This window comes from Chelonoidis abingdonii, chromosome 1 (genome assembly GCF_003597395.2).
Source record: "Chelonoidis abingdonii isolate Lonesome George chromosome 1, CheloAbing_2.0, whole genome shotgun sequence".
Taxonomy (NCBI): Eukaryota; Metazoa; Chordata; order Testudines; family Testudinidae; genus Chelonoidis; species Chelonoidis abingdonii.
The window spans coordinates 358,729,296-358,753,260 of NC_133769.1; the positions used below are offsets into that span (position 1 = coordinate 358,729,296).

The 23,965-nt window shown below is 44.9% G+C and overlaps 1 protein-coding gene across 1 annotated transcript in view; it reads right to left on the reverse strand.

Moving 5' to 3' along the window:
• Positions 1-592: 592 nt before the first annotated feature.
• The window catches only part of USP35 (ubiquitin specific peptidase 35), a 55,973-nt gene continuing 32,600 nt past the window's right edge, over positions 593-23,965 (reverse strand). Inside the window, exons 5-11 of the mRNA XM_032776994.2 lie at positions 23,684-23,785; positions 22,096-22,254; positions 21,422-21,615; positions 21,215-21,308; positions 10,953-11,059; positions 8,645-9,881; positions 593-5,759 (exon numbers count right to left, since the gene is read on the reverse strand). Of these exons, the coding sequence (XP_032632885.1) occupies positions 5,589-5,759; positions 8,645-9,881; positions 10,953-11,059; positions 21,215-21,308; positions 21,422-21,615; positions 22,096-22,254; positions 23,684-23,785 (2,064 nt within the window). The 3' untranslated portion in view covers positions 593-5,588. The remainder of the gene's footprint in view (positions 5,760-8,644; positions 9,882-10,952; positions 11,060-21,214; positions 21,309-21,421; positions 21,616-22,095; positions 22,255-23,683; positions 23,786-23,965) is intronic.

Sequence of the window (23,965 nt, forward strand, 5' to 3'; positions counted from 1 at the left end):
GACTGTCTCTTACAAAGCGTATGTCTTGCACCCAGCACAATGGAAGCCTGGCTCTCAGCTGACACCTCTAGTGCCACTGTAAGACAAATAATAAAGGCAAAGTTTCGTAGAAGTCACACATTTGGAATCCCCCATGGACACACGTGTTACACAATATACTCGTGATGGGGGGGGTATCACCGTACTTTTTAATTGTGTTACTTTTAAACTATATAATTACAGAGCTTGGACCATAGCCTGATCTCATTTGTAATGATGTAAAGCTGGAGTAACTCCACTAAAATGGCAGGTTTCAGAGTGGCAGCCGTGTTAGTCTGTATCGGCAAAAAGAACGAGGAGTCTTTGTGGCACCTTAGAGACTAACAAATGTATTTGGGCATAAGATACTGTATTTTCCTCTGCATGCGTCCGATGAAGTGGGTTATAGCCAAGAAAACTTATGCCCAAATAAATTTGTTAGACTCTAAGGTACCACAAGTATTCCTCGTTCTTTCCACTAAAATGACAGGTTTCAGAGCTAGTGACCTTCAGAGCAGAATTTTTCTACTGGATTTAACATGGCACAGCTAATAACTTAGTATGAATACAATTCTTATTTTTGCAAGGCCTTTATTTCTGTTATGATACACATAAAAGCAGGGGAACAGAGATCCTTTTTTCAACGTGTGTATCATTTAGAGCTGTTTAGTTAAATCTCTTCCCCGGAGCCCTATTGCTTGCTATAAATAACCGTGACGAGCAGAGAAAATTGTTAATTCCTTAAAATCATTCACTAGACGTAGCTGTCTACATGATTTGAAAGAAATAGATGACACAGTCAAATAGCAGCAATAATCCCACAGAAATGATCGAGTGAGGCTGTAGCAGAATTGTGGAGATAGTGGTCATAGTCCTGCATTCTTTGTCATTTTTTGTTTTTTTATCTATGTTGATATAGAAATACATAGAAAGAAAAAAACTTGACTATAGCTGCTCAGTATTTTACAGTACAGCCTGAGTTTAATAATGGTCTTTCCTTTGTGCCCTTGAGTTTCAAAGGATGAGCCACATCTGTCCTCCTAAGACAGAAAACTGCCTTGAATCATGTGCCATCTCTGTTCCTGCCCACCCACCCACCTGCCATGTTGCTAATTGATCAAATGAGTCCCCAGAGCTGTTTTGGGAGTACAGCCCTCATCCATGGCTCCAATGCTATTATAGCACAGCATACCAGCAGGCCAGGGCAGGCTGATGAAGTGTTACTGGCAGGGAATTAAAAGCAGATTCAGATTAACTCTTAGGGCAGTGTAATCAGCTTGTTCTGCACTGAGCTATCAAATGCTAGTATAGTGCAAGCCCTCAGAGACTCCCACTTCCTGTCTCTCCCCCAACAAAATGACACCTCCATAAACCCCCAATTGCCATAAGTAGGCCCTGTTTCAGTGGGCAGAAATCACACTCCCAGCCCACAATACCCATCTCACACAGCCACTTATTGCACTGGCCTAATCAGGGCCCTGATGATTATTCCCAAGACTCTGGCCTGACATAGGTGTGAGGAGAATCAGGGGCCTTGTGTAGCCCCTGTGTAGAATACCTATGCCAACAGGAGGGGGGAGGGTGTCTCCCATTGGCGTAGATAATCCACCTCCCTGAGAAATGGTTGCTAAATTGACGGAAGAAGTCTTCACTACAAAGTTAGGTCAACCTAGCTACATCACTCAGAGGTTTGAAAAAACATACCCCTGAGTGTCATAGTTAAACTAATTTAACCACGGTATAGACAGCAATAGGTCAATGGAAGAATTATTCCATCGCCCTAGCTACCACCTCTTGGAAGGTGGATTATCTATGCCAAGAGGAGAACCCCTCCTGTCAGCGTAGGTAGGATCTACACTGAAGCGCTCCAGTGGCCCAGTTGCAGCACTAAAAACACAAAATGATACAGTCATTTAGGAGCCTCATAACAGCGGCCATACTAGGTCAGACCAGAGGTTCCTCTAGCCTAGTATCCTGTCTTCTGACTGTGTCCAGTGCCAGGTGCTTCAAAGGGAATGAACAGAACAGGATAGTTACTGAGTGATCCATCCCGTCACCCACTTCCAGATTCTGGCAATCAGAGGCTAGGGACGCCCAGAGCATGGGATTTGAACCCAAAACATAGGGTTTGAAATCTTTTTTGAGCTCAGTTATAGTTTTGGCCTTCACAACATCCCCTAGCAATGAGTGCTACGGGCTGACTGTGTGTTGTGTAACGAAGCCTCATTGAAAGTCAACAGCTTAAATGAGACATGGGCTCCTAAGTCACCTACAGCTAGATTTACAAAGGTATTTAGGCATATAAAGGTGCAGGCAGGTCCTAGAGTTAGCTCCACAAAGGGATTTAGGTGCAGAACTGCCATTTAAGAATCTAAATCCAAAACAGAGATCCTCACAAGCCCCGCTCAGCTGCTGCCTAACTCTCTAGGCCCCTACAATCTCTCTAGGTGCTTACAGTTCTGCTGGAAGGCACTCAAATGCCTAAAAAATCCACCTCTGGGCATGCAGCAATCTACATGCCCGGGCACAAAGCTCACATCTAAGCTCCAACAGGGTTATCAAACTAGGCATGCCCCTGCCTAGCTCGCCTTTGGGATGTGATCAGACGGACACACTCAGAAGCCACCTGACTGGGCCCTATACAAAACAGCGCTGGAGCCCAGAGGTGGTAGGGTAGTCTGGGGAAAATCTCCCTCAGTCTCTTCTGTTGAAGCTGTTCCACTGTGTATAACTAAACATGCATTGGAGAAGGGTTTTGGAACTCAGGCCTCCCACATTAGCAGCCAAACTCCACAAGAGGGCTGGTGGCTGGCCTTGTGGCTTCCAGTCCTAGATGCCTAACTCTCCCTGTGCATTGTACAGGGCGTCTGGGCTCCTAAGAAAGGGTCACAGATTCCACTAGATGGCAGGGTTCTGTGATGGGGTGTGTATCCCACTCAAGGCTTGAATGGGTTAACATGGGCCAGGAAGGGCCAGTTATCCTGAGATGCTGCACCTGGAGGGGAACCAGCCTAAGAAAGGCTGGGTAGGAAGAAGCCCAGGGAAACATCAGCAAGGAACAGTACAGTGCAGACCTTGGCTGTTGGTCATAGGGCCCCTGGGCTGGGATGAAGCATAGAGGGATAACTGGCAAAGTGGCACAGGACCTGGAGATGTGGAACAGAGACCATCTGAGACAGCATCCAGGCAGCTTGTCCAGTGGGACATGTTACCTAGGATGGGGAGGAACCATATAGTGACCTGGCTGAGTCACGAAGAGAGAGAGCACCTTGAGATATGAAGAGAGAGATGAGCCACAGCGTGAGTAACCAACAGCAGGAGGAGCCGTATGGGGAAAGCGCTAATTTCCAGACCGACCTCCGAGGAGGTGGACCTGTGGAGAGTGGTACCCCCTTTAAAGGTATCTAAAGGTTAGGTGTTGCAATGCTGAGTTTGAGTCCCTTTGTGTATCTAGTCCCTACTGGGAAATTCAAACCTGCCTGAGCAAGTCAGCTAACTCCCAGTGATTGCAGGTGACATTTTTGAAAACTTCACCCCAAATCTAAGAGTTTCACGAGTCACACTATTTCCTGCTATTACTTCCCAATACCATGAACTCTGATATAGTTAAATGGTGTAAAAATCCTGAATGGTTTCTAAGAAGCTTGAGATTTTCCTCCATTTATCAGCCATTTCACTGCTTTTGAAATATTTTCAAAAGTGGCAACTGGTTTTTTGTGTCTCGGTTTGTTTAGGTGCCCACCTTAAAACCTGATTATTTTTTAGAAGTACTGAGCACCTGCAGCTCCCATTGATTTCAGCTGGAGTTGTGCATACTCAGCAGTTCTGAAAATCAAGCCCACAATGAAAATTGTGACCCTAGTTTTACTCAACTATAAGTTCCTTTCACTGAGGTCAAATATTCACTGAATGCTGCCTTCAGTGAGAGTTACCATCTCCACTCTTCCTCTCTTCAAGGTGAACAAAGAAGTTGCCGCTAGGCCACTGAGGAAAGACTAAGGAGGAATTCTGGGTTCTTGCTCTTCCAGTCTGCGTACAGAGGAGCCAGATAAATCTTGCTACAGTTGCTCCCAGCTGGAAGTGAAGAGGAACTGATCTTACTACACCTTTCTCTTCCTGGGAATTAGCATATATATACAGAATATGGGGAGGGATTTCAGAGGCATCCTGCAGTTCCCAGAGCTCCCTTGCAACTGCAGAGCATGGAGCAGTCCTGCCACTGCTACACAAGGTGAAAGAGAGGAGAGACTTTGCCAGAGAGGCCCTCTTCTCGTGTAGTGCAATTCCCTCATGGTGGGACAAAGATCCGCACACTTCACTACAGAAAGGTGCAACATCCTTATTTTAATGGGAGTTTTGCCTGAATAAGAGCCCTGAAGCGGGACTCTGCATCTGCTGATCCTTCAGAAAAAACCTGACGGGGCTAGAATGATTAGAAGTGAGAGGAAATTGTACTAGTGCTGGGCAAACCTCAAAAGGGCTGGATAGTACCAATTAGAACTGAACAAATAACTCTCATTCCACAATTGATCTGCTGCATTTAGCCTCTCTAATAGACTTCCTGTTTTTGTCATTTGAATTTAAATCAGGATTTGACGGTTTTTTTGTTCTATGGATGCACAATATTTACACACACACCACAGTCAGAAGCAAGAATTGAACCGGCCCCTCTGGCATAAACAGCACAACACCATCCCACTCACACCAGAGGAGTCAGCCCTGCAGGACTATATGAGTTGTTGGGGACCAGCCACTGGCGAGAATTGTGATCACAGATACTATGCCAGTGTATTATACTGGCATCCCATGCTCCATCTTGAATCAAAGAGCCTGGCTTCTAGGATTAAGATGGAGCTGTGGCTGCTGCACCCAGTGATCTCAACAAGGCAAGATTTACAGAAGTGACTAGTAATTTTAAGGTGTCTCAGGTTTTGGGTGCCCCATGTGGGATGCCTTAAAGGGGGCCTGATTTTCTGAGGGCAGGTACTCAGCACCTTCTGAAACTCAGGCTCCTTTAAGGGGTATGGCAAGTTGGCCACCCAAAACCTGAGGCGTCTGAAAATCACTAGGCTCTTCTGGAAGATGTTGGCCGTAAATCCCATTTCTGTGTGGAAGTTTTGGGTCTCTGGCGCTGCACTTGGTCACTTCCAAAAAAGTCCTGCTTCCGTGCACCTCTCCCTGCCCCAGTCTTGATCGACAGTGTACTCAGCAGGCAAGATGATGCTACAGTTAAGAAAGTGGCACTTCTCTTAGTCATCAGTCAGTAGCTCGTCACCGCAGAGCTCAGCAGCTAGTAAGATTATTTTAAGGCATTCAGACCAAGTGCATAGAAAGCAATGGGAATCTCCATGTGCTAGTGATTTAACTCCAGCCAGCAATGTGTTCCCTGAATCAGCAGCGAGTCCTTCTACTTAGACAGCATTCAGGGCCAAACTCCACCCCATGGTAACACTGACTTCAAAGGAGGTGAGAGGATACTCTGGCCTCTGTGGGCACCGCGGCTCGGTTAGAAATGAAGTTGGAAGTGGGGCTTCCTGCTTGTTGGTTACAGTCAGTGTTCAATGGTGCCTTTAGAAGACTAGTCCATGAAACGAGCCTGAGCCTCCACCTCCAGCAGCTGGACCACAGCCCCCAGAGGAACCTTCGTCATCCTTGTCCCTGTCAAAATCTCTCCACCATAGAGGGGATTTGGGCAAGGTTGAAATGTAGGCAGCTCTGTTCCTTGCTTCCTTCTCTTGCTCCTGGAAGAAAAGGAAAAAAAACAAAAACAAGCCAGGCCTGTTTATCTGAAGTCTAGTGATTCAGGCACATCATGTGAATGCATGTGAGAAAGCTGCTCCCAGATTCTCTCGAGGGAGAGAGGCTGGCTCCTGAGACTGAGCTGCTGGCCTAAACCAAAGAATGTGTGGTCTAGTGGACAAGGCATGAAACGTGGACGTGAAACTCCTAGGTTCCACGTGACAGGGAGAAGCGACAGCTGGTATTTCTAGTAGAAGCTCTGACTGAGGTGGCAAGGTGGTCCCAGCCACCATCAATGCCTGTTACTGAATTCACAGTAGGCTGAAGGGAAACAAACACCCTCCCTGATCATGCACGGCGCCAAGATCCTCAAACACTTGTTTAAAGTCAGCAGGAGCTGAGGAGGCTCAGTGCCTGGCAGGCGTGGGCCCTAGAAGCCTGACTCTGCTTTAGAAGCTTGTAAAAAGTGTGAAGTCCTTGGGGACATGCCCCAACCAAGACCTTCTGTGGGTGAGTCTGTACCTCCGAGATACATAAGAAAGGTATGTCCTTACTGCTGACTGTTCTAGAGATCACAGCTCAGCTATCTCGGTGCGTGACACACAGACAGCAGTGAGAGGGGCAAGAACCCAGACAGAAGAGCGTAAATGAAAAGCAGTGATTATTTCATACCACAATAGCAGACAGAGAACAAGTAACAAGAGGGACAATTGCTAGCTGATGCCAACTGTCTAACTGAGTAAAGGGACGAATTCCCTTCACATTGGGTTCTTCTCTTTGGAGTAGGTCCTGTTACTTCTGATGGGATACCCCTGCTGCTTTTGAAAGTTTAAACTCAAACTGTTAAGGAAGATTGTCCTGTTTCTATTCTGAGTTCACACGTCTTCTTCCTGCTTTCCAGACTTCTTGGAGAACATGAGGGTCAGACCCGCAGCTGCTGTAAGTTGGAGCAGCTGATTTCAATCAAACTAACTGATCTGACACCAGCTGAGGAACTGGCGCTAACAGCATAAGCTCATTCTCCTGTTACATATTCTCAGTAAAGTTACCGCAGTTCCCTCGATAGGGCTAAATTTCTCTCTTTACGTTACACTACAAAGCAGTGATGAAAAGCTGTTGCTGATCCTGGGGGAAGGGTCATGCTCTGTACAGACCGGCCATTACACAGGAGTGGGCATGAATGACAAGTGGACATAGGGGATCAAACCTCACCCTGTCCTATGTGGGTCATACCCACCTCTGACAGGCGGACCCCCTTCTTTTGCCCTCTGGCAACCCCTGTCTGGCTTGCCCTGGCAGTAAAGTATCATTGAATTGATCTATAGACTAGGGCTTACCCCTCCACCCCTAAATAGGGTGACCAGATGGCCTGATAAAATCGGGACCATCCTGATATTTGGGTGGTCGTCCCGCATCCTGACCAATCTTTGGTCAGGACGTGATTTGTCACGATATTTCACTCCACCAGCAGCACTCGTCTTTTTTTTTCCTCCACCGACGGACCGCTCCCCCCATGTGTCCCAATATTTTCTTCATCTCACCTGGTCACCCTACCCCCAAACACCATCACACCACCTTTGTACAGGCAGTCACAGCAGAGAGGCCCTTGGAAGGAGGGTGACTGACCCCACTGTAGTGCGGAGAGGTCCAGCATGTATCCCTGCCTAGCACTCAACCTTTCATAGGACCATTCCACCCAAGTGAGCCTGGAGACTGAGCTGCCCTCCCATCCTTAGCCTTGGTCTGGAGGGATCGGCCCGGAGGCATTATTATTATGGCAGGATGGGAGGAAGCTTTATGCTGCCGCTACTCCTGCTGTAGCCATTGCGTGTACAAGGGAGGCCTTCTGGCTCAAGGACTGGCAGTGCAGAACCTCGTCTGAGGACTAAAGTCACGCAAACACCTAAATGAAGCCATGCCAAAACCATCAGTACAATTCAGGCCAGCTTAGCAGCATTCTAGGCAGTGCAGTGTTAGTCCCAGAAACCAGCTGAAGTCTGGCTACAAATGCACAGACCATGCTCACAGCAAGGAGGGCACGAGAGGGAGAAATATACATGTAGCTGGTTGGGATGATTCTCCCCAAATAGCCATAGGGCTGAAGCCACACTAAGCCAATGAGTCCTTATGCCTATGTTCTGTCTGGTATAAAAACCACAACACACACAACAGCATTAGGTGGAATGTACTTAAGGAATAAGACTAGGAGGCAGGAAATGGGTGTTCTCTGCCATGGACTTCTTGTGTGTGACCTTGGGCAAGTCACTTCGCCTCTCTGTGCCTCAGTTTCCCTCTCTTTAAATGAGACTAATCCTTACGTGACTGGTGTGTTAAGGGGATTATTTCGCCGCTGTTGGCAACGCACTCAGATTTGATAGTAGTGAATGAAAATGCCTGTCAGCATACATGTATATAGCATCCTTCACAGCAGTCACAGGTGCTTACTGTACCAAGAGCAGTTGAAAGCGATACATAAGCTAGGACCCTAGGTTAGGATTTTGGAGATCTGGGTTCTAATCCTATCTCTGCCACCAACCTGCTGTGTGACCTTGGGCAAGTCGCTTCCTCCTCTGGGCCTATTTTCCCCCTCCCACCCTTTGACCTGTCTATGTAGACTGTAAGCTCTTCAGGGCAGGGAGTGTCTCACTCTGTGTTTGTGCATTGCCTGGCACAATGGGGCCCTGACCTCAGTTGCAGCTACTCTTAAACAAATAATAATGAAACTCTTTACATTTGGATTTAAAAGGGAGATGAGATTCAGCTTTTGGAAGCCACGTGTGTAACCTACAGGCCTGCTCCCACTGAAGCCAAGAGAAAACCTGACACTGATTTCGATGGAAGCGGAATCATTCCCCTAAAACATGGTGCTGACGGTAAATGGAGTTACCTGCAAATACAGGATGTTATCTTTGGAAATGGCTTCCATCAAGTCTTTATTGGGAGAAAGTTCCCCGTGCAGTCGGACGGCATCTGAAACAACCTTGCGCACAGCCCAGCTCTGCTTGCATGGCCGCTGCCTGTAGAACAGCACGTAGGCCGTGTCTTTGGGGAAGAAAGAGGTCACGTTGCTGACCGATTCGAAGGAGGAAAAGGACACCCTGGTGTCGTTGAAGAGGTACCACTGGATTTCAAAGTCCAACTGCTTGTCTGATGTGCTCTTCTGTGCCCCGTCCCTTGGCTGGCTGCTGGCACCAGTACTGGTACACTCTCTGGCATAACAATAGTAATGACCACTCTCTGAGGAGACTCCGGAATGGACCACCACGCTACAGAGATCATACACCATGGACACAAATCCATTGCATGATGTAGCCCTGTCATTCCTGTTCTGGCATACTTCACCGGAGTCCTCCGAGGCAACCAGGACTGGCAGCTTCAGCACCAATGGAATTGAGACGTTATCCAGGATCTTCTTCCTCTTCATGGTCCTCAGGTCAAAGGAGAACCTCAGCAGGGTGAGGACAAGGTAGTGTGGCCCCTCCGTCAGCTCGGCCACTTTCTCCGCATCTTGCAGGGAAGCGCACTTCTCACAGTGATATTTATTCTCGGATGTCAGCACTTCTGGTGATAAGAAATAGTTGATCAAATCCGGGACAGATCTGGAGTCCTCGGAGCCACCAGTCTGCTCTCCAAAAGACAACAGTGGATCTTTTGCTGCCTCCCAGCTGACATGATCTCTGTCGGATCTCAAGATGAAAGGAGTCTCTTGTCCCTCTGCTTCCTGAAACCCAACTGTTTCTATTGGCAAGAGCTGGATGGGAGGTTCTCCAGACACAGGGTGCTTCCTTTGCCTCCTTGGAGATTCCGTTACCTGACTCTGTGGTTTTATGGGTGGCTCAATAATCTGTGGGCCGATTTCTTCCACTGGTAAAACTGCTGTGCGGCTCTGCCGACGCACGTGTCTGTTGGACGGTGGGAAAGCCAAGGACAGGTCTGTGAAGGCTTCTTCTCGGGAGGAGACATTTAGACACTTCAGACAGCGGATTTTTGTCATCATCTTACCCCCGAACATTTTCTCAATTAATGTCTTGTTTAAGTAGTGGCGCTCCTCAGCCTGAGGCATCAAGTTGGACTCTTTAAGCTTTTGGTAAATTCTTTTCCCAGTTTTCTCTTCTTCATGTAGCCTTTGGCAGAGGAAAAAAACCTGCATTAGAAATAACACAACAGACCAGTAACCTCCAATGTGCTGTCCCTCATCCATAAACAGCCCCTCCCTACTTATTTTTTTCACACCCAACCCCCTAGGAGGTTGATGTACTTTCAACTTCTCAACACTTTCGGCCAAAGACTATCACTCTATGGAGTTTCGTCTCGTTATGGCTCAGCACAGCCAGTGGTTCCCCACACTGTAAAGGTTGGCAGCTCCATCCCATGTGGGCATAGAGGATCCTGCCTGCTGTGGTTCTTCTGCCTGAATGGCGGTGAGGGGATGGGATTTGGAGTGTATACACTTTTTGTGTGCCACACACCCCGTTTCTGCCAGAGCTCCTTGCCCACCTGCAGCTGGGAGGGATTTGAAGGGGATCTATGGCTTTTGAGCTACAGAGAAAGAGAGAGAAATTTCAGACAAAAGTCAAAATTTCAGACAAGGGTTGTGTTTTTTCAAATGTTTTTCATTGAAAAAGTCAGATTTTCCCACACACTTGGCCGAGAAAATCCCTTTTGTCTTCAGGGTGAATGTGGCAGTTTTCAGGCCAAACTGATTTTTCCAAGCCAAAGTTTATATACAGGAGAGCCTAAAGTAGGGCTTTATAATTGAAGCTGCAACCAGAACCCTTGTCCTTCAGCTCCAAACACACAGTGCTCCATCCTGTGAACTAAAGCATCCCCTTGGGCCCTAGCTGACATTTCTAGCGTCCTTATCCCCTTGGTAGCCCAGCCATTCTAGGGTAACCTCACTCAATCAGACCCCCAGCACCAGTACATTACTCACTCATGAGTCAATACAATGTTTAGAAAGCCTTGGAAATGATCACTGATAGTAGTTGTCCAAAATCATTCATGAAAACCTTCCAACTTTCTCTCCAGGGAACAATCCCACATTGTCAGAGGATAAGCACAATGACCTGGACAAACAGTTGTTTGTATCTCTGTTATAATTGATCATGTTGTGTTTAGGAGGCCTTGCCTTGTACAAACGCAGAACAAAGAGACCTGCCTCCTGTCCACAAATGTGTACAAAGGCTGCCACTTACCGATCCAGCAGGTACTTCAGGTATTCGGAACAGTCCTGCTGAGCTCCAGGGCTAAACCAAGGAGGCCAGGAGGCTGAGAGGAAGCCTTCAGGTGAGATAGCAGGTCGCTGGCAGCAACAAAACGAGAGGAAGAGAAGCATTTAAGGCCAGATCCAACTCCCATTGGGTATCACTTTCCATTCCATTCACATCAATGAGAGTTGGGTCAGGCCCTTGCAGACAGTCAGTCAGTGAAACCTGTTGGGAGGCAGCGTAGCACTCATCAGCGAATATCAGGGATAGTGGTACCTGTGCCTTGTCTCTTTAAAGATTGAAGCTCTGCTGCAGGGGCCAAATGGGACAGTTCTGGTTGCAGAAGAGTGGTGTGTGCTCTGAAAGGACTGAGCGGGGCTTGTGCAAACTGAGTTTGTTTCGTGGGGGGTGATACTAAGTTTAACAAAAACTCCAGTTTTAAAACTGTCCCTGGAGTGTAACATTAGCAGGACAATAAAAAGATTTCTTTATAACCTCTAGAATGCCGGTACACTGCAAACTCTGGGAGTAGGGTGGCCGCCGATGCATCCTCAGAATATAGGGCATCCCCACTCTTGCTGGCGTGACCCCACGTGTGGAAATGTTAGCAAATGAAACCTGTACCAAAACATTGCCACATTCCTGTTTATTATTGTAAAAGACTAATTCTGATTTTTTTTGGCAAGCACGACAATGCAACAGCCTGCAAACCCTGCATTCAACTCTGTGTCTGATTACACAAAACGGCATGAAAAATTACAACGTAACTCAGAACTTTCTCCATAAAAGACGGTGTTCGTTTGTGTGTAGGGAACAATGTGACAATGTAAAGACAGTTAGGCTTGCTGGTGAGAAGCAGATTGCGTAGTGTGCCTAATTCACAGAATACCATAGCCCTTTATCGGTGCCCATCCCAAGACTTCAGAAGTTCTTTGTTCTTGTTCAGCGTATATATTCTTGCACTCCTCTGTTGAACTGACACATGTATGGTGCTCTGCTTTCATGACCTCTGCCTCCTTTCATTTCTCCAACTTGTAAGATGACCAGATGTCCCGATTTTATAGGGACAGTCCCGATTTTTGGTCTTTTTCTTATATAGGTTCCTATTACCCTCCACTTCCTGTTCTTCACACTTGCTGTCTGGTCACCCTACCAAGCTGTGATCATCAGAAAGAAAACCCTCTCTTTGAGAGCGTTGCTATCAGGTACTGAAGAGATGTAACAGCTGATTTTCTTCAAGTTCTTGAAGTTGCCCTGTGCTTTGGTAAAATTTTTCGGATACCTCTCTTCATGAGGCAGGCAATCCTTTCATGGAAGAGAAGAGATTAGGCTTTCTATCATGCCAAATTCTTCATTCTTTCACACTACAAGCGCAAACAGCTTCAGAAAAATTGTTCAAAGCTGATGGGTTTTTCAAGAGCTAACTTGGACACTTTGCTGTGATGGCAAAGTGAAATCAAATCAGTCGTGCAGATACTTCTTTGATCTTTCATAAAGGTCGTGAAACCCTTTTTACCCCTTCCAGGAATATCTTGAGTAAGTCCCTGGAGCCCAGAATTCACATGTATCCAAAGAACTTCTCCTTAATCTTTCCTTCCAGTGTCATATTCAGTCCCTTCGTGAGCTCATGCACCACTCTGAAAGAACACTAAAGCACTGGGCTTCTACAGTCTCAATACAGTCCATGAACAGCTTCACAGCATGGCTCACAAAGAGAAAATATAGTTCAGCCACCTCACTGGTAGCCCCCTTGTTACCAAAGCATTTCCAGATTACTTTGGGACACTCCTCCCCTCCTAAACACTAGAAATCACTAGGTAGTGGGTTTTAGCACTTCAGTCATCTATTGACTACTAGCAAAAGAGACTGCCACCTGGTGACATGTCTCAATAGATTGCACTCTTCCACCTCACGGTCACAAATCGCCTTTCATTGTTCTGTTCCAGTAGCAGAAACGCTGAAGTGGGAATAAACCTTTAGAATTTAATGTTCGACATGGACAACGTTTTTCTGCAGCATACTCTGTTGTGCTGTGAAGAATCTGTGCTAAGCAACTGGCTGCTAAAGTGTCCCTGTTGGCATTTTCAGTTTCTGGAAGGGTTGTCAAATGATTTAAAAAATTAAATCACAATTAATGGCAGTTTTAATCCCACTGTTAAACAATAATAGAATACCAATTTAAATGGATTATAAATGGTTTGGGATGTTTTTCTACCCTTTCAAATACATTGATTTCAGTTACAACACAGAATATAAAATGTAGAGTGCTCACTTGATATTATTTTTATTATAAATAGTTTATACTTTATCCTATTTATATTATTTGTATATTATATATACATACATATATTATATTATATACATACGTATATTATATATACATGCATATTATTTTTTATTACAAATACACCTCTACACCAATATAACGCGACCCAGTATAACACGAATTTGGATATAACCCGGTGAAGCAGTGCTCTGGAGGGGCGGGGCTGAGCACTCTGGCAGATCAAAGCAAGTTCGATATAACACGGTTTCACCTATAACGTGGTAAGATTTTTTGGTTCCCGAGGACAGTGTTATTTCAGGGTAGAGGTGTATATTATTTGTATATTCTATCTACATACTTACATTATATACATATGTATATTATATATATACACACTATATATTATTTTTATTACAAATATATTATGTTTTATTACAAATATTTTATACTTTATACTATTTATATTAGTATTTTTATTACAAATATTTGCACTGTAGAAAAAAACAAGACTTGCAATCTAGAAGGTAAAGCATGAAAGGGCATATGAATGTTCAGCTTATCTGGCACGTAAATACCTTGGAACGCTGACTACAACAGTGCCATAAGAACGCCTGCTCTCACTTTCAGGTGACATTGTAAATAAGAAGCAGGCAGCATTCTCTCCTGTAAATGTAAACAAAAACTTGTTTGTCTGAGAGACTGGCTGCACAAGAAGTAGGAGTGAGTGGGATTGTAGGCTCTAAAGTTTTACATTGTTTTTGCGTGCAGTTATGTAAAAAAAATTAAAATTCTACATTTGTAAGTTGCACTTTCATGATAAAGAGATTGCACTACAGTACTTGTCTGAGGTGAACTGACATATACTATTTCTTTAGTTTATATCTTTTTTACAGTGTAAATATTTGTAATACAAAATAATAGGATCAAGTGAGCACTCTACATCTTGTATTCTGTTTTGTAACTGAAATCAATATATTCGAAAATGTAGAAAGACGTCCAAAAATATTTATAATCAAGTTAAATTGGTATTCTATTATTGTTTAACAGTGCAATTAAAACTGCAATTAATGACAATTTTTTTAAATCAAGTTAATTTGTTTTGAGTTAATCGCTTGAGTTAACTGCGATTAATTGACAGCCTTAGTTTCGGGTAAACATTGTTATGTCTCCCGTAATTTACACTTGCATTATCTGCTGCATAGGCTGACAGCTTCTGCAAACTGAGGTCAAAAGCCTTGAGTTTTCCAAATGTTTCTGTGGTAAAGGCTTGTGCAGTTTCCTATCACTGTTAAATCCAGGAGAAAGGGTCGAATCCCTTTTTCAGAACTGAAATACCTTAAGACTAAAGAAAAACACTTTGCTGCTCTCTTATTTAAAGAATCAGTGGTCAAATAGAAATATAGACATTACTCTTAATATTTTCTAAATGCTCCTGAACTGAATATGGAGCTAAAATGTTCTTGCTCAATGCTTTTTGCCTTGCTTTCTCAGCAAGCCAAATCTTTAGCCACAGACAAGTCATGGTAAATAGTTTTATTAACTTTTACGCTACTGTTGATGCTTCATTAAGAATGGTGATGCATAAGAGCATGGACCACTTTGCAAAGTTCAGCAGCAGTCACATTATCGGCATGAGGCGACACACTTGCTTTGAAGAAGTTCTGCATATCAGCTGAAGTAGCTGCACTGCACGAGTTCTTCTGAAAAGTACAAACAGAAATGTGTTGATTCAAATCTCCTTTTCCACGATTGCTGACAGCTACATCACTCCTACACAGGCTGCAAGATGTGCGATGCTCTCCGTTCCTGCTTTCAGCAATGAACTCATATTCTTTCCGCCATTCAGGATTAAAAGACGTCCTGCGTTTCAGTGCAGTGACTATAAACAAACTCCGAGACGATGTTGCTTTTTATCAACTACAGCGGAGAACTGATTGTGAATCAGTGTTTGAGGGAACATACTATCTGTATGAGCAGTGGTGTAGTGTCCCTGATCATGGAGATTATTAATTTTCCAGCAGGGACCAAGATTTTTTAAAAGATTCAGAGATTTCCCATGGTCCAGATAGACTGACATGTGTTCCCCTTCTATGGTGATGGGAGAGGCACAATATAAGAACCTAAAGAGCCCGATACCAAAAGGCCCAGCAAGGTACAGTAGAGAAGTTTCTTTTTGACTCTTGTATGCAAAATACTGGCTTCAATGAAGTTCACACCTGCTTACCCCAGACCTGAATCTGACCCTCTGCTCTAAGTGAAGGAGCAGATGTTAGCAAATCTAGAATCTCCCAGTCTTTTGGTTATGCTGCTACTTGCTACCCTTTTCTGCAACAAATAGCTACATGTGGGGCGTCACTGAGGTGATCCTAACATGAGCCAGACATTCCAGCTGCTTTTGAATGGCCTCAGTAATATGCATTTAAGGTAAGCAGGTTATTCTGAGATACAGCCATGTGCTGCTTCCACCACTGCTCCGTCTAGGTGCAGAGGCAATGGTGCCACACAAGTGCTGATAGCAGGTGCAGCAGTTCTGCTAGAAAGGGTTTTCTCCCACCATTTTCAGATGAGCCCCCAGGGCACCGTTAGAGAGAGACTGTTTCACTATTGGCTGCTTATCCAGACCAAAAGTTAGTTTTAAACCATATACCAGAGGTAGGCAACCTATGGCACGTGTGCCAAAGGCGGAACGTGAGCTGATTTTCAGTGGCACTCACACTGCCCGGGTCTTGGCCACTGATCTGGTGGGCTCTCCTGCATTTTAATTTAATTTTAAATGAAGCTTCTTAAATATTTTAAAAACCTTATTTACTTTACATACAATAGTTTAGTTATATATTATAGACTTGTAGAACAAGACCTTCTAAAAACATTAAAATGTATTATTGGCACGCGAAACCTTAAATTAGAGTGAATAAATGAAGACTCGGCTCACCACTTCTGAAAGGTTGCCAACGCTTGCCATACACGTTTCTCCTCTGCTTGGTGCATGAGCATCACCAATGTATTCAATAAACACAAGGCAGCAATGTGACCATGCTGGAGACACATGTTCTGCTTGGGAGAGTCAAGTGTGGCAGGCTCTGGAGTCTGGGTTTAAGAGCCTTTTAAGCACACTGTCTGTCACAGTTTTGTTCACACAGTTTACTGGTGCACCACCACGGACAGACAGACAGACATGAGTTCCTGCTAGACCTGAGCTTACTGATGCACTACCAGGGAACAGACCTGAGTTCCTGCTAGAATCTGAGGTTACTTTTAATGTCAGGCCCTCCGTTCTAACAGTGTATCAACCTCCCCCTCAGCCGCCCCAGTCCTTGGCCTTGATGCACAAAGTTAACTTTCTAATTTAGCTAGTTTAGCTACAACTAATCAGTAAAGAGATCTTGGAGTCATCGTGGATAGTTCTCTGAAGACGTCCACGCAGTGTGTGGCAGCAGTCAAAAAAGCAAACAAGATGCTAGGAATCATTCAAAAAGGGATAGAAAATAAGACAGAGATCTTATTGCCCTTATATAAATCCATGATACACCCACATCTCGAATACTGCGTAGAGATATGGTCTCCTCATCTCAAAAAAGGGCAACTAAAATGATTAGGGGTTTGGAATGGGTCCCATATGAGGAGAGATTAAAGAGGCTAGGACCTTCAGTGAAAGAAGAGATAAGAAATATGATAGAGGTATATAAATCATGATGATGTGAGAAAGTGAATAAGGAAAAGTTAATTTACGTTCCCATAATATAAGAACTAGGGCACAAAGTGAAATTAATGGCAGCAGCTTTAAAAAAGATAAAAGAAAGTTTCCTTCAAAGTGGTAAAACTGTGAATCCTTGCCTGAGGAGGTTGTGAAGGCTAGGACTATAACAGGGTTTAAAAGAGAACTCGATAAATTCATGGAGGTTAAGTCCATTAATGGCTATTAGCCAGGATGGGTAAGGAATGGTGTCCCTAGCCTCTGTTTGTCAGAGGGCAGAGATGGATGGCAGGAGAGAGATCACTTGATCATTACCTGTTAGATTCACACCCTCTGGGGCACCTGGCATTGGCCACTGTCGGTAGACAGGATACTGGGCTAGATGGACCTTTGGTCTGAGCCAGTATGGCCACTCTTATGTTCTAATCCATTCAGTTTCAGCCCTGTACTTCAGCTTTGCCCTCTTGATCTCTCTCTGACATCCCCCCTCACTGTCTTCCCTTCATCTTAAATTTAACACGATCAAAAAATATGGAACTCCTTCCTTTATTTCCCCTCACTGTTGAAATATCACTATCTTCCAGATCAGCCACTCAGACCATTAACTTGAGTCCTCTTTGATTCTTCCCTCTCCCGTGCCCCCACATCCAGCTGTGTTTTCCTCTCTGCTGTTTCTAAAATCTGACCTTTTTCAACCTGTGCACCCTGCACAAACACTGGTCCCTCCTCATAATCTCAAAATGTGGACTACTGTAGCCACCTTTTTGCTGGCTTCCCAATGCCTGACAGAGGACAGCACAGAGGCCAGTTTGGCCCCCTGCCTACAGAGTCTAACCAGCTGCTAGACCCATCAAAGTACTGGCTGGCTCTCTGGTGTGCAGGCTCTCGCAGCCAAGGAGAGGGAAGGGCAGCTGCTGTAGCTGGCCCAGCTGCGCTGAGTGAATGGCACTGCCCCCACTAGCGTCCTCTGGCGGAGACAGATTTTCACTGGACAAAGCCATGTCTGGTTTTAATCACTACCAGACAGGGACAGAACTTTACAAAACTAGGATGGTCCGGCTTTAAACCAGACAAATAGCCTTTCTACTCAGGAACCAGGGCAAGCTTCATTGGTGCATTGCAATTAGGGAGCATTCAGGGGTTAGAGTATGGGAATAGGCCTCAGAAAACATGTTGTCTAGTCCCACCTCTGCCACTGGCTTGCTGTGTGATATCAGGCAAGTCGCTTAATCTCTCCGTGCCTCAATTTTCCCATCTGTAAAGCAGGGTCATAGAAATGGGCCTACATTTGTAAATTGCTTTGAGATCCTCATGGGAAAGATGCTGTATAAGTGCATGCTCTATTTGGGTTATTTACTCTTTCAAATGAGACTTGAAATGAAGGTGTCAGCCACACACATGCCTTAAAATCTCATGGTGCTTTTTCCATGAGCAGGAGCGTTTTAACTGCAGAGTCTTGGCTACAGTTCCTCATGGCTAATGTTATTCTATCTCTCTAAGGGCTCATGTGGAAGTGGAAATTCTTCACATTTCGACTCAGCCTCCTCTTCATTCTTAGGAGCATAGGAATTGTTGTAATGGATCAGGCCAGTAGGTCCATCTAGTCCTGTATCTCGTCTCCCACAGTGGCCAGTACCCACTGCTTCAGAGGAAGAAACCCTGCTGGAGGAGATTACAGGATAACCTGGCCCGAGGGAAGTTTACTTCTAATCCCCAAAATCTAATTGTTTGTACTATGATGTTCAAGGGTAACTTTGTATATTCCTGTTGTTCAAAGATATGTCTAAACAAACCCCTTGCTGAATCCTTCTACGTTCCTGTCCTTATGGTAAGGAGTTCCACAGACTAACTGCGCATTATCTCAATTTCCTTGAATGTCTCCTTGCTCTTGGGCCCATCAATTCAACTGATCTACCTTCTCTAGCTCACTCATTATTTTATATATTTTCTTCGTATCCCCTTTTATTCATCTCCTCTTTCCATGTTTATATACTAGTACAGAGACTTCCACTTAATTCATTCACCAGTTCATTTGATCCTTCATTAAATTTGATCCAAATCCTTTTATAAAAATAAAACAACTTCCACCCGTTATTCTGATCACTGTGGGCAGGTATTATCTCACTGAACAATGTAACTCATGCCTTGAGGAAGGGGCTATCTAATTAGTATGGATGGGACACAGCTCCGCATGAGAAGAGATTTTAAGAGCTGAAAGAAGATCAACATGAGAAGAGACAATAGCTAGAAGCTGTTAGGGAGACAGTGTGATTGACCATATAAGCACTGCTACATGTTATGCTCCCTTCCCACCTGCCCAGCTCCAGGGTCAGATGGATAATAAGAGTAACCACGTATTTTAGCCAGTAGGAATGCAGCTGATTGAATGAGAAGGAAGACAGTATGAAGCAGCAAGCTCTTAGGCAAAGTGTGACAACATTAGCTCTTACCCAGCACTGACAGTACATCCGGGGTTATCCCGAGTCCTGGACGTTCTCAAGTGTTTTCAAAGCATGACCACATCTTTGTACCCATTTGTTTGTGGACACCAACCTTCCCATGCAATTGTGTGGCGCACATGCCCTTCTATTCATACCTGTGAAGACCAGCTCCTCTCCCACTAGCCGCTGAGTAGCACTCTTGTGGCAACCACAGCACTTGCTAGCATGGAAAAGCAACAGCAGAAAAGCACTGATGCATTCTCATCTTTTTTCAATGCATCTGGAAACGAGGACGAGCCAGCTCTCTGCTGACTATGGCTTGGGAATTAGTACCCACCACCTTTCAGCGGCCTCTCTAAGGGTATGTCTACACAACATGCTGGATCGGCAGGCATCAATCGATCCAGCGGGGACCAATTTATCTTGTCTAGACTAGACGCAATAAATTGACCCCCGAGCTCTCTCCCGGCGACTCCTGTACTCCAGCGCCGTGAGAGGCGCAGGCAGAGTCAACGGGGGTGCGGCAGCAGTCGACTCACCGCAGTGAAGACACCATGGTAAGTCGATCTAAGTACGTCGACTTCAGCTACGTTATTCACATATTTGCAGTTGCGTAACTTAGATCGATTCCCCCTCCCCGCCCCCAGTATAGACCAGGGCTAAGAGGCTTCAAATTGGCCATCCAAAATGGAAGCACTCAAAATCACTCATCAGTCGCTTTTGAAAATCTTGGCCTTGAGCTTTTATGGTTGTGAAGATAACCTTCAAACTATGAGCCATGTATCACCACTACTGTGATGTCTGCCTGAGTTGGCAGGCAGCCTGAAACAAGAGCTCCAAAAGCTGTGAACTCATTCATTTCTAAAACTCACTGAATCAAATGAATAGTTGAATGGTAATATTAACTATTACACCAACCAAACCAGGGGAGATTATAATCTGAAGATTGTCCATTCTCATGAGTGAGAGAGCTTGGGAGAGACCACCACTTATATTTTTCCAAATCTGAACTCCTGGGGAAATTCTGCACCAAAATATTAAAAATTCTGTGCACAATATTTTAAAATTCTGCAAAATTCTGCATATTTTATTTGTCAAAATAACACAATATAATCACTCCAGTTTCAATTATTTGGGTAATTTATTTCAAAATACCAGTCAACAAGTATGTCAACAATAGAGACCCCAAGAAAAAAAGATTCTCCCAGAAGCAGAGCGTTAAAGAAACACCTATGACAACCCAGTTCCAGTTGCAGAATACTGGAAAGGGCTGCATTGTGTGCCCTCCCGAGCCCAAACACCTGCACCTCCCTCTCCCCAGAGTCCAGCCATAGGGCACCTCTGGCCGAGACACTTGCACCCCCTCCCTCCCAGAGCCTTTACTCCCCACAACTTCTTTAATATCCTGCCTGGGGACACAGTGCAGTGCGGCCCTGGCCTTTCTCACCCTTTACCAGAGCCACATCTCCCATGCTTTCTCCATCCCTGGGCAGATAAGGATCAAGCCAGGCAGCCGGAGCATCAGAGTCTCCATCCCCACCAGGCTGGGCACATCACTCTCTGCGAGCTGGAGAGCCGGGCTCTGCAGAGTACAGCAGCCCCTACTGGCAGCCAGCAATTCTGCAGTCCCAGGTCTGCAGGGGAAACATGAAATTCTGCACAGAACATTAATTCTGCATTGCACAGTGGCGCAGAATTCCTCCAGGAGTACATAAGAAACAGAACTGAGCACTTTACCAACTGCACCAAGACACATAAGCCTCTTATCAGCAATTGAACCAGGCAAGGTGTAGCACCCAGATGAGCCATTCTATCGCCAACGGAACAAACAAGAATGTGCAATAATTACCTGACTGTGCTCCAGAAATGCAAAGAGCCACTGGAGCTTTGTCATCAAGGGCTGAGAATTGCTTTCGGTTAAATTCAGCACTGAGTGCCTAAAGCTTAAAAGCAAATCAAAAACACAGACAGAGAAAATCAGCCATTGGGGAAACCCAATTTCTGTAACAGACAAACTCACAGCACTGTTAATAGAGGAGAGGAAAAGGAAACCTACTCGGAGGCCATGAAAAGAGCCTGAATGATGCTGTTCATGTAGCAGGTGTTCCCCAGGTTAATTAACCCAATCTTCCCCGTGTCAGATTTGGAAGCTAGACGTGGGTAGAAACAGGCCAGCTCATTCTTCTGGGAGGTCCAAGCATTTTGTCCCAGTAAATGTTTAATTCGGTCTTCATTTGGAATCGGAAGAGCCTTAGAAACAACCAGAGATTTTTGTCAACATCCGTTTTATTTCCTGTGATGTAATAAAGAATCGCTAACAGGTATCAGTAGAACTTGTTGGCAAAGCTTCTGTGGGAAATTCAGGTCACTGGAAACTCATAGGGGGCAGTACTGACTCCCCACTATGACTTGCTTAAGCATCATATAACATACTCTATTTTATTTGGATTAGAGAGGTGGCTAGAAGCAACACTTGTGATCAGGACTTCACAGTGCTAGGCACTGCACAGACACATAATAAGAGATGGTCCCTCCCCCAAAGACAGGGCCATGCTGCCCAAATAAGATCCAGATTCAGAATCTGAAGCATCCCCTTCGCCCCAGAGTGAGGAGAGCTCAGATACGTTTCAGGCCCATCTCTAACGATGAGAAAGTTGCTCTGTACTGAACAGCAAACTAGAGCTAGTTTACATGCGGTTCAGAGGACTAGACTAGAACTGCATGACTTACTTTGATTGCTTCCATGACCGGCTCATAGAGATCTGGAAATCCTGAAAACCGGAAGAACATAGAGTGGATCAGCTCAGCCAGCTGTTCCAGGCAGCTTGTTGCGGAGTTGGAGTCTTCCTTGTTCAGAGAGGCCACCAGTCTGGGAATGTGGGGAAGAAGCTATAAATAGCAAAGTTAAGTCTCAGACTAGTTATGTATCTACACCACACACAGCATGCTGGATTAAGGTATCTGTGTGAAATTCACCCCTTCCAGAGGGCTGGCACACAAGGCCTGTGCACCACTTAAATCCCACCCTGAATCTATTGAAGTCAACAGCAAAGCCCCCGGTCTTCAGTGGTGCAGGATCAGGATCTTAAACCTTATTTTGAGGGCTTAATTGGGCCTTAAGTGTGTTACCTAGGTCCCGTGTTAGGCCTTTGCACAAGGGTGACTTTCACCCCCTCTCTTAGTCTGTGCGGTTTGTCCATACACACACTTACTAGGGAATGGAATGTTGCCTGCTGGAATTGAGCACTAAGGAGCTTAACCTTAAACTATGAGCTACATCTATTGCTAATAGAGCCTATGTTAATTAATCTGTGATTTGTACCATTTTATTGCAATCTCTATAAACTACACCACAGTTGTTATAGCCGGACAGGTGGGAAGAGATGTCCAAATAGCCAAATTGATTATTTTGTTTTAAATCCACTCTTTATAAAGGAAATTGAAGCAAAAAAAGCAGCTCTTAGTTTACAGACTCCAAACCCAAAAGAGCTGTACACAAGTGCCCCCTGCTGGGTCTGTAGCAGTATGGACCTACTATATTCTTCCCAAATGTGCTAGATCCTGGTTTAAAAATTCCCATGGAAATTCATGCAACATTTCTCACTAATTTGTTTCCTGTGATTTCACTTCATCTGTCCTGAATGACTATTTTTGAATGAAATTATCTCTAACATTGCCTCTGCCTTGTAAAACAGTTGCATACTTCTTTCATTTCAAGCATGAATCTTTTTTTGCTAATCTGTGGGGATTTCATTCACTGAGAAAAATAGGAAATTTTGTTGAGGAGGGAAACAAAAACACCTTTTTGTGATCAATATTTTCCTAAGCTCTTGTATGAACATTTCTCAGAATTCATCAAAGACATACATGCCAATATAAACAGATAGGAAGCCAGACAGGTTTGCCTCCTATGTTTGCTAAGCAAAAGAAGGGAGGAGTTGTCAGGGAGAAGGAAGGAACCGGCTTCCAGTCTTCAACCCTGGTTTCCTGCTGTAGCATATTTGCTTGGTCCCTTGCAATCAACTCCTTAGGCTCAGAGCACTCCAAATACACCAGCTCTGGTTCCCCTAGTGCCACCATCAATCTGCTGTAGAGATGGATGCAAAAGGTTCTGAGGAGCAGCTGAGGAAGGACTGGGTTCAGATTTGTGGCATGCCATGAAAATAATCTTGAGAACCTCTGACCATAGAAGATGATTCTCTAGCGTCTTTGCATCCAGGCTCTTTTTTAGCTACCTTAGCTATTACATTCATTGTACTGAACTGAGGTATGATATGCTCCGTATGACACACTTGTTTAAGTCTGGATTTAGCCTTACCAAGTGGAATGCTTCATGCGAGTGCTGGAAACTCAGCAGCATGTACAGTAGAACAGACAGCGCTCCCTCCCTCACAATGGGGTACAGCAACTTGGAAAAGACCTATGGAGGGAAAAGCACAGAAATGCTTTTAGGTATTAAACATGGTGGCCTCAGGTCTTATTAAGATTGGTAGAGACACCTCTGCATGACTCAGGAAACTCTCTGACCTGCTGTTATAAGCCAGGTAGGGTGAGGCCTGTTTGGCGCACGAATGGGGAGAGTGCCATGGAATACAACTTC